This window comes from Bufo bufo, chromosome 6 (assembly GCF_905171765.1).
Source record: "Bufo bufo chromosome 6, aBufBuf1.1, whole genome shotgun sequence".
Taxonomy (NCBI): domain Eukaryota; kingdom Metazoa; phylum Chordata; class Amphibia; order Anura; family Bufonidae; genus Bufo; species Bufo bufo.
The window spans coordinates 110382368-110393950 of record NC_053394.1 but is presented as its reverse complement, the minus strand read 5'-3'; the positions used below and the strand labels follow the sequence as shown (position 1 = coordinate 110393950).

Sequence of the window (11583 nt, the reverse complement as noted above, 5' to 3'; positions counted from 1 at the left end):
GACCTCAAGAAAGCGATTCACACCAGACATCCCAAGAATATGGCTGAACTGAAACAGTTCTGTAAAGAGGATTGGTCAAGAATTACTCCTGACCGTTGTGCACGTCTGATCTGCAACTACAGGAAACGTTTGGTTGAAGTTATTGCTGCCAAAGGAGGTTCAACCAGTTATTAAATCCAAGGGTTCACATACTTTTTCCACCTGCACTGTGAATGTTTACATGGTGTGTTCAATAAAAACATGGTAACATTTAATTCTTTGTGTGTTATTAGTTTAAGCAGACTGTGATTGTCTATTGTTGTGACTTAGATGAAGATCAGATCACATTTTATGACCAATTTGTGCAGAAATCCATATCATTCCAAAGGGTTCACATACTTTTTCTTGCAACTGTACCTCAATTTTCACACAGGCAGCCCCCCGGATATGAGCATCGGAGCAGTTCATGCCCCAATGCTCTCCTTTGCCCTGCGCTAAATTGCACAGGGCAAAGGAATTTTCAAGAGATCCGGTGACGTACCGGGCTCTACAGGGGCTGCCAGGAAGCCCGGGGACATCACCGACACTGATGGGCGGGCTTTAGCGCTGCTCTAGCCGGTAAAACGGCCCATCAGAGCCAGTGACGTCACCGAACACACTGCCATGTGGAAGTTTCCGCCCGCCAGTGTGTTATTGTAAATAAAAGAGCCCGTGCCTTGCGCGATCTAGCGCAGGACAAAGGAGAGCATCGGAACATGAGATACTCCAATGCCAACACCAGGGGGGCAGCTCTGAACCCGGACAACCCCTTTAAAAGGTTTTCTTTGGGTGTAAAAAATAAATAACATAAAATAAAATAAAAATCTGGCCCAAAATGTGTCAAACTAAAATAGAAATGCTCGCCCGTCAAAGGGCCTGTGTCCACTTTTCTAGTTATCTTCTATCCACAGGATCGGTTGGGGTCTGAACGCTGGAGCCTCCACTGATCCCCCTTCTTGACTGAGTGGCAGGTCAAGCATATTCCCTGCCTCTCCATCCATTCTCTATGGGGTCGCTGGAGATGGCAGAGTACAGCGCTGGCTATTTCCAGTTGTCCCAAAGAGAATAAATGGAGCAGCAGGGCATACGTGTGGCCTGCCACACCATCAAAAAAGGAGGAACAGGACCCATTCCTGGGATCATCACTACCGCCATGTAAACCAGACGTGTCAATACTGGAGAATGTGACGCACTGTGCAGATCAGGTCACAACCTTTAATAAAGCCCAAGCAAAGGTGCTAGAGGAGCAATGTGAGCAAAGGGCACAAACGGAGGGTCATAACTGAAACAGAGACATTGGATTAGGGTCACCTGAGGCAGGGTAATAGTGGGGATCCTGGAGCAGAGGTATTAGGGGGCAACTGGAAAAGATGCAATATTAGGTGTGCATTTAAAGTAGGGGCATTGGGGGGGCACCTAGGGCAGAGTCCCCCCCAATTTCACTCTGCAGAGAGCAGCACACATTCATAGATCTGTGTCTACTATACAAATCCCCCATTTCCCCCTTACAGTGTCCTACAGCTCACTACTGTCACACACCTGAGAAATCAGCCCAGCACCGCAGAGGAGTACTTCTCTCCAGCAGCCACAGTTTTCTGACAGCAGGGAGGGCAGGAGGATGGCCAGACACAGAGGTCGCGCTACATTTTTTCTGGAAGAGTAAAAATATTCCTCTAACCATTTTTGAGGAGTATTTTTAGCTGATGAGTACGAAAGATACAGTAATTCAAATAGTTAAAGGGGTTCTGCAGTTTGTTTAAACTGATGATCTATCCTCTGGATGAGAAGGCAGCGGCGCTGACAGTAGCGCGGCGGCCTTGTCACTGGGCCTGCGGTAAACAGTGAGGTCACGACTAGTATCAATGGACTGGGAGGGGCTAAGCTCTGTTCACTTAAATGGAGCTTAGCCCCGCTCAGGCCACTGATACTAGTCTGGGCCTCCGGTAAACAGCGAGAAGGCCGCGGCACTACTGCCAGCGCCGCTACCTTCTCAAACAGCTGATCGGCGGGGGTCCCGGGTGTCGGACCCCTCAGCTGATCAGATGCTGATGATCTATCCAGAGGATAACTCATCAGTTTAAAAAAAACTGTAGAACCCCTTTAATACGAAGGCCTACATAACATTAAGGGGTTGCTATTTATGCACTGAAACCATAACCAGTATTCTAGAACTGTCGTCCATGCATAAATAGCAAATTTAGCCAATTTTAAATTTAGCTGACATCATATACTAAACATAAGACCACTGCCACCTCAACAGTGCCACCAGTTTTTTGCCGGTATAGATGCGAACAGTAGACTCCTTATTACAGTCATTGCTCCAACAACTAAAGCTGGAGACACTGTTACACTCAGCGGAAATGGAGTTTAGGGGCAACTTGGTACAACGCACCGCGCACATGAGGGCTTCCCCCTCTGCAGCGGTCTCAGATTGGATGCTAATGCTATGTAGGCTTAGGGTGGCACAGAGAGCTCTGCAGGGTCAGGTTGGCACAGTATGAGGCTATGTAGGCTTAGGCTATTTTCACACTTGCGGCAGAGGAATCCGGCAGGCAGTTCCGTCGCCGGAACTGCCTGCCGCATCTGGCTAAACGTATGCCAACTGATTGCATTTTAAGACTGATCAGGATACTGATCCGTCTTAGAAATGCATTGCAAGAACGGATCCGTTTCGATTTTTTTTTACATTTTTACCGGTCTGCAGTCTGCGGATCCGACATTCTGGTATTTTGAATGTCGGATCCAGCACTAATACATTCCTATGGGGAAAAAATGCCGGCATTCAGGCCGGAGATAAAACCGTAGCATGTTGCAGTTTTATCTTTTGCCTGAACTGAAGACATCCTGAACGGATTACTCTCCAATCAGAATGCATGGGGATAAAAGTGATCAGTTCTTTTCCGGTATCGAGCCCCGAGGACGGAAATCAATGCCAGAAAAGAAAAATGCAAGTGTGAAAGTACCCTTAGGGTGGCACAGAGAGCTCTGCAGGGTCTGGGTGGTAGGCTTAGGATAGCACAGTGTGGTAATGTACTTTATGTAGTCCACATAGTGGGATTGTATACCGTTATACTATTATAGTGTAATAATGTACTCTATATACTGTTATAGTATACGGTATATAGTGTCCTGGACTATAGTGCACATAGTTTAATAGTGTACGGTATATAGTGGGACAGTGATGCTTCTCCTTGGCCACTACTGTCTGTGTGTGAACCCGACCCTGCCCCTCATGCAGCCTCCTGTTTCATGGTGCTTGCAGCATCCCCTCTTCTCCCCCTGCTATCTCCAGGATTAGCATTGGCAATGAGAGTAGGGGTATCTGTAAGTCCGTCATGCTGTGACATCTGTGTATCAGCCAGGGGAACTTGTGCTGGGCCCCACACCGGGTACACAGGCACATCACAGGGTGCTGCATCTATAAACTGCTCCTCCTTTATTTTTCTGGCTACGGGACAATAGAATGACCTGTCCTGAGGGTCTCCTTCCTGTGTCCTCGCAGCTGGCTGTCAGACCCAAGTCTGAGGTTGGTGTTGCTTGCTGCTGGTCTCCTGTTGTCGTGTCCACTTTTCCTCACTGCTGAGCGCGGTAGTGAAGACGGTCCCCTAGACCTTGTATTGAGGCCGTGTTCACTACCGCACTTAGCAGGGAGGCGAGACCGCGTTCGGCTGAGAGCTTCAGACTCATTATAGGGCAAAACAAGGCGCTCAGATCTGGGACCCTCACTACACAGCAAGGCCACTTACCCCGCCAGTGACGATCGCGCGCCTCCTTTCTCACTTCAGAGAGGTGTGCCATAAGCTCTGGCAGCCTGCTCAAACTGACCAATCACAAAGCTCCTTACTGTAAGGAGCTTTGTGATTGGTTGTTTCAGGCAGCACCGCTGCCCTTGCTGTTCACAGCGCTCACTGCACTGCTGAATGGTAGGGAAAAGTCCAAGGTGTATTGGTACGCCTTAGACTTTTTCCAGGGAGTAAAATGGCCTGAACAGGAGTCTATGACGCTTTTACAAGCGTTATTGCAACCTCTGGCTAGACGTGTTCTCTCCTCCTTCAAAGCCAGCAGCCGGGAAGTTTAAAAGATACAGAGAAGCCTCCTGTACAATTTACACCAGTAGGAAGCTCCATCACTGTGCGATACTGCCACCTAGTGGCTACAATAATTATCTCTCCTGAGAAACAAGAAAAAATAATTACTCCTCCGTCTTATCTCAGGGCGCAGGAGAGTGGGGGCCCACCGAGGAATCCCCACTTTCTGAAAAGGGGCAGTGGAGGGGGCATTCAGCATCATTTACACGTAGCAGCTGGAATAGATTTCAGTCCAGGACAGGGATCAGCAAACTCCGGCACTCCAGCTGCTGGGAAACTTCAACTCCCAGCATGCAAAGCTTACGCGACTGTGCTTGTAACTCTCATAGAAGTGAAAGGACGATTCTGGGAGTTGTAGTTTCAGAACAGCTGGAGTGCTGGAGATTTCTGATCCCCGGTCTAGGAGAACAGACTGCCAGAGGATGCATCCAATTTGTGATGACGCCTGCACCTCGTCATAAATTAAGCACATCTTCTGGTAGCGTGGGGGATATCAAACTCCAGTGGTTTACAGTTTTTAATAAATGACCCCCACTGACGTTCTCTACTGGTACTATACAGGTGACTATACAGTAACCATATCTTCAGTCAATCATGACAGGCACACTTGGGCAAATGGAAACTGCAGCAGACAGGAGCTGGCATGGTCAGTGAGTCTCTCCGCTTTACAGCAGGTGGGCACCAGGACAGGTTTATAGTAACAGAAAACGAAAGAGGTTGCCCAATCCCCAATGCAACTTTGGCTGCAAAAGTGTTTATTCTGCCTAAATAATGAAAACAATATATATATATATATATATTCACTAGCCCTACAGTGCCAAGGGTCCCATCCCTGCTGCTTCCCATCTCCTGTGGGCTAGTTGTTTAACACTCTGTCACATGCACCGCTCCTGCCCTTTTACAGTCCTCAGCAGACACCTGCCGCTTGAGGACATCACCACTGAGGCCAGTGAATGGTGGCAGCAGCAGAACATGTGAAGACAGATAGGACATAATGTTTCAGTTCGACAAGGGACAGGACCCTTGGCACTGGAACAGATCACTGGTAAATAGGTGGGTGGAATTTTTCTCTTTAGGCAGAGTACTTTCGGGGCTATAAATAAGGCTACTTTCACACTAGCATTTTTTGCAGATCCGTCATGGATCTGCAAAAACGCTTCCGTTACAATAATATAATGCAATCGGATCCGGTTGTGTCTTCTATAGCCATGACAGATCCATCTTGAACTCTATTGAAAGTCAATGGGGGACGGATCCGTTTTCTATTGTGCCAGAGAAAACGGATCCGTCCCCATTGACTTACATTGTGTGCAAGCAGCGTTTTGGTGTCCGTCTCCAAAGCGGAAGGGAGACTGAACTGATGCATTCCGAGTGGATCCTTTTCCATTCAGAATGCATTAGAATACAAACTGATCCGTTTTGGACCGCTTGTGAGACCCCTGAACGGATCTCACAAACGGAAAGCCAAAGGCCAGTGTGAAAATTAATGGGTCCGCACCTATTCCGCAAAATTGCGGAACGGATGCGGACCCATTTTGTGGACGTGTGAATGGACCCTTACAATCCTTCGGCTTGATGTCACTGAAGGGGAACATTCTTGTAGGTCCAGAATCTGAAATCCTGATTGAATATGTCTGTCAGTCTAGAAGGTCCAGACAATCATCTGTGAAGTCAATACGTACACAGCACAGCTCTCCTGTCAGGCTTGGTACAGCGTGTCAGTCTAGAGTCCAGACTGTTTAGCTTAGGTTACTTTCACACTGGCGTTTTGGTTTCAGTTTGCGAGATCCGTTCAGGGCTCTTACAAGCGGTCCAAAACAGATCAGTTTGCATTCTAATTCATTCTGAATGGAAAAGGATCCGCTCACAATGCATCAGTTTGCCTCCGATTAGTCTCCATTCTGCTCTGGAGACGGACACCAAAACACTGCTTGCAGCGTTCTGCTGTCCGCCTGAAGAAGCAGAGCCAAAATCCGTCCTGGCACACAATGTAAGTCAATGGGGACGGACCCGTTTTCTCTGACAATAGAAAACGGATCCGTCTCCCATTGACTTTCAATGGTGTTCAAGACTGATCCGTCTTGACTATGTTACAGATAATACAACTGGATCTGTTCATGACGGATGCATGTGGTTGTATTATTGTAAAAGATCCGTTTTTGCATATCCATGACGGATCCGCCCAAAACGCGAGTGTGAAAGTAGCCTTACAGAGGATTGCCGATACTAGGTTTTAGATCTCACCACCACACACACAGCGTGCCTGGGCCCATAGCGGGAGTCACACTTACCTGATCACAGTCGCTGGGCTCTGGCTCCTACTAATGCACCTCAAGTACCATAAGTTTCTGCTCTCCCCACATCAAGATCTGGATTGCCGCAGGTGAGGTGGCCACTGCAACCAATAACTGGCCGCAGTGCTCACACGTTATCCATGTGTCAATTCACGTCACTTGTCACCACTATGGTAGCGGCCAAGTAGCCTGCATCAAAACAGGTGTTGATGTGGGGAGACCCCAGACCTGCGGCATCCGAGGGGGAAAGATGGAGCCGGAACCCAGCAGTGGGGATTAGATAAGTATGACTCCCACCACTTGTCCTGCCATGCTGGGGAGGGGGGGGGGGGGGAGGCTCTACAGAATGTCTCCAGGGGTGAAAAACCCCTTTAAGTCACTTTTCAAGCTGTAAGTCAGAAATTCATTTGACTATGGGGTCAAGATTGCAGAGTTCCGTCTAAGGCCTCTTTCACACGGGCGTTACGGGAAAAGGTGCGGGTGCGTTGCGGGAACATGCACGATTTTTCAGCACGAGTGCAAAACATTGTAATGCGTTTTGCACTCGCGTGAGAAAAATCGGCATGTTTGGTACCCAAACCCGAACTTCTTCACAGAAGTTCGGGTTTGGGTTAGGTGCTGAGTAGATTGTATTATTTTCCCTTATAACATGGTTATAAGGGAAAATAATAGCATTCTGAATACAGAATGCATAGTAAAATAGCGCTGGAGGGGTTAAAAAAATAATAATAATTAAACTCACCTTAATCCACTAGCTCGCGCAGCCCGGCTTCTCTTCTGTTTTCTTTTCTGCTGTGTGCAGGAAAAGAACCTGTGGTGATGTCACTCCGGTCATCACATGGTAAGTCACATGATTCATCACCATGGTAAAAGATCATATGACGGATCATGTGATGACCGGAGTGACGTCACCACAGGTCCTTTTCCTGCACACAGCAAAAAAGAAGAGAAGCCGGGCTGCGCGAGCTAGTGGATTAAGGTGAGTTTAATTATTATTATTTTTTTAACCCCTCCAGCCCTATTTTACTATGCATTCTGTATTCAGAATGCTATTATTTTCCCTTATAACCATGTTATAAGGGAAAATAATAATGATCGGGTCCCCATCCCGATCGTCTCCTAGCAACCGTGCGTGAAAATCGCTCCGCATCCGCACTTGCTTGCGGATGCTTGCGATTTTCACGCAACCCCATTCATTTCTATGGGGCCTGCGTTATGTGAAAAACGCACAAAGAGGAGCATGCTGCGATTTTCACGCAACGCACAAGTGATGCGTGAAAATCACCGCTCGTGTGCACAGCCCCATAGAAATGAATGGGTCCGGATTCAGTGCGGGTGCAATGAGTTCAACTCACACATCGCATCCGCGCGGAATACTCGCCCGTGTGAAAGGGGCCTAAGGGTACTTTCACACTTGCGGCAAAGGATTACATCAGGCAGTTCCGTCGCCAGCACTGCCTGCCGGATCCAGCAATCCGGACACAAGCTCATGGCATTTGTCAGACGGATCCGGATCAGTCTAAAAAATGCACTGAAATACCAGATCTATCTCTCTGGTGTCATCCGGAAAAACAGATCCGGTATTAATTTTTTGGGCCTTTTTTAGAGGTCCGCCGGAACACTTAATGCCAGATCCGGCATTTATACACTTCAATGTAAATCAATGTCGGATCCGGCATTCCGACAAGTTTTCAGGATTTTTGGCCGGAGAGAAAACTGCAGCATGCTGCAGTATTTTCTCTGTCCAAAGAGCGTAAGAGGGACTGAACTGATGCATCCTGAATGGATTGCTCTCCATTCAGAATGCATTGGGATAAAACTGATCCATTTTTTTCCCGGTATTGAGCTCCTGTGACGGAACTCAATACCGGAAAACAAAAACGCTAGTGTGAAAGTACCCTTAGGCCTCTTTCACACAGGCGTCATGTTTTTTGCCCAGATAAGATGCGGGTGCGTTGCGGGAAAATGCGTGATTTTTCCGCGCGAGTGAAAAACTTTGTAATGCGTTTTGCACGCGCGTGAGAAAAATCGGCATGTTTGGTGCCAAAACCCGAACTTCTTCATAGAAGTTCGGGCTTGGGATCGGTGTTCTGTAGATTGTATTATTTTCCCTTATAACAAGGTTATAAGGGAAAATAATAGCATTCTTAATAAAGAATGCTTAGTAAAATAGGGCTGGAGGGGTTAAAAAAAAATTTATTTTTATAATTTAACTCACCTTAATCCACTTGATCGCGCAGCCGGCATCTCTTCTGTCTTCTTCTTTGCTGTGCACAGGAATAGGACCTTTGATGACGTCACTGTGCTCATCACATGGTCCAATCATATGGTTCATCACCATGGTGAGGGACCATGTGATTGGATCATGTGATGTGACGTCACCACAGGTCCATAGCCGGCAGCTCAACATTACAGAAGAAGACAGAGATCCGCAACTACGCGATCAAGTGGACTCGGTGAGTTATTATTATTATTTTTTTTAACCCCTCTATCACTATATTACTATGCATTCTGTATTCAGAATGCTATTATTTTCCCTTATAACCATGTTATAAGGGAAAATAATACAGATCGGGTCCCCAGCCTGATCGTCTCCTAGCAACCATGCGTGAAAATCGCACCGCATCCGCACTTGCTTGCAGATGCTTGCGATTTTCACCAGGCCCCATTCACTTCTATGGGGCCTGCGTTGCGTGAAGAATATAGAGCTTGCTGCGATTTTCACGCAACGCACAAGTGATGCGTGAAAATCACAGCTCGTGTGCACAGCCCCATAGAAATGAATGGGTCCGGATTCAGTGCGGGTGCAATGCGTTCAAATCACGCATTGCACCTGCGCGGAATACTCGCCCGTGTGAAAGGGGCCTTAGGCTACTTTCTCACATGCAGCACAGGAATCCATCAGGCTGTTATGGCAGAGAACAGCCTGACGGAGTTCTATGGATCGAGCATAGCTGGATAGCGCCGAGGGCCCTCCAGACTCCACTGCCTATAATGGAAAGCATCCACCCCCCTAACATAAATGCCGGGAATCGGCGGGACAAAAAGCATTTTGCGTGCAGCAATTTTTGACCATCTGAAACCAAGCATTTATGTTAGGGGGCAACTGGATCCCCGCTTGTTCCCATTATAGGCAATATGGTCCGGCTGGAACGTGGCACTAGCTGGCTATGCCAGGCAGAGGACTCCTGTGCCACAAGTGTGAAATAAGCCTAGAAAGAGTCGTGGGGTCTGTACCCACTCCACATGGCGGTATATATGAATGACCCTTGAGTGGTTATATGAACTGGACACACCACAAAATCCTGCAGGAGCATTCCCCTAAGATCACAGGTCCATCACCTGAATTCGATGACAAACCTATAGCACTGTGAAGGGACAGTTACACAAACCCCAAGTCATTACATAAACCAAGAGAGTTTCTCTCCAGGTTCTCTACTTGCTGTCAGTGAATAGTGTTTTGTTTTTGTTTGTTTTTTTACGTGTCCTCGGGGACAAGTTCACTACAGTTGTATCCTCTTTGAGATAAACAAATCCACTCGAATCCACCTGCACTGATACATTGTAGTAAACTATCAGGAGAGAGATTTGTGCTGTTGGTGAGAATTATGTGATCAACTCTCGCAGTCCAACGCGATACCGATCCCTCACAGCAACCAGAGGTTTTGAAAACGGTGGGAAACTGATATATCCCAGCCCCTGGCGGCCCAGTCCCCCCCCCCCCCCCCATCAATAAGTACCCCAATAAACCCTAGTGAATACAAAGACTACCGAGTGTGTTGTGTAATACAAGGCAATATGACGGATATTATACCTGATATATATCCTGAACCACCAGTCACAGAGGGAAAGGGTTAACCAAGAAGCAGAGAGTACAACAGAGGATTTGTAGGCTCGATCCCATCATTGCCGTACAAAACAGAGAGTGGGGGGCACACAGAGGCGTACGACGAGGCCACGGTGCACTGGGTAACCTACATTCCACTACTGCCGTACACACGGGCACTCTGACAGCGCTGATCCCCGTACCAGTCTGCACAGAGAGGGATGTGCTGCTGCTCTGCCAAGCTGACAGAGTGATTGGTCCCAGACACAGCATCACATGCAGCAGCCTCAACACAGCGAGAAGGGCAAACAAAACTTCTGCCAGGCAAAACTACACACAGCTCTCTTACCTGGGGGTAGCTGAAAGTTTTGGATGTTGGTTGGGTTTGGAGGCTGCGGCACTCGTGGCGCCAACATAGGAGGTGCAATAGTTGCCCTGATGCCGCCAGCTGGTGCTGCTGTAGGAGTCCTTGGCAAGCTTTGAGGCACAGTGCCGACTGTCGCTTTGCCCATTGCCGCAGGAGTGCCAGGTGCAGGAGCTGCCCCTCCAGGGCCAGGATGCCCCGCTTGCATAGTCTGTCCTATAACCATGTTTCCAGGGTGAGGCTGGCTCTGCTGAGGAGTCTGAATAATAGTTTTGGGGGAGTCCGACTTGATCACCTGGCTAGGGGCCGGGGTAGGTTGGCTGTTGATTTGCAAAGAAACCCCACCAGGTGCCGACAAAGGGGAATTGATCACAGTATTGCTTCCATTCTGGGTGGCTGGCACTCCCTGATGCACAAGAGGTCTAACCAGTGCTACAGTAGTGGGCACACCTGCCATGCCCGCGGGCTGTGCAGCTGCCCCAGCAGTCGATGTAGACGAGGAGGAGATGACAGAAGCCGACACATTGGTTGTTGCAAGGTACGAAGTCTGAATCACTGTGTTGGCCCCGGCGCTTACACCACCCTTGGCGACAGGCGCAGGGCCATTGTTCACCAGGTTAACACCCGGGGTAGGATTACTATTCCCCTGAAAAGCGGTTGCGTGCCCGCCAGGTCCATGAGAATTTATTACCACATTACTCCCGTTCATGGTCTGCAGGGCCACAGGCTTGCTGTTCCCTGAGCCGTGGTTGGGCACAGCAGTCGCTATGGTGCCAAGGACTCCAGCTTTGGCCTGACTCAGCGGTCCTGGGGGTTCAGATCCAGAGGACTGGACACCGTCCGGCTGCTGGGCCGCAGTCTGTGGTCGGCTGTTGTTGATGACGCTTCCTTGAACTCCAGGCACAGCAGCTCCTACGGGACAGAACAACAGTGTGAGTCGATAAACCGAAAATAGAGGCAAAGACAGGGGACAACATTAACCCCCTGGTAAAT

The 11583-nt window shown here is 48.5% G+C and overlaps 1 protein-coding gene across 3 annotated transcripts in view; it reads right to left on the bottom strand.

Moving 5' to 3' along the window:
• Positions 1 to 11583, bottom strand: part of TAF4 (TATA-box binding protein associated factor 4) — an 86337-nt gene that overhangs the window by 73270 nt on the left and 1484 nt on the right. For all 3 annotated transcript variants that reach the window (XM_040435792.1, XM_040435794.1, XM_040435793.1), the window contains one exon: positions 10576 to 11502. In XM_040435792.1, the coding sequence (XP_040291726.1) occupies positions 10576 to 11502 (927 nt within the window). The remainder of the gene's footprint in view (positions 1 to 10575; positions 11503 to 11583) is intronic.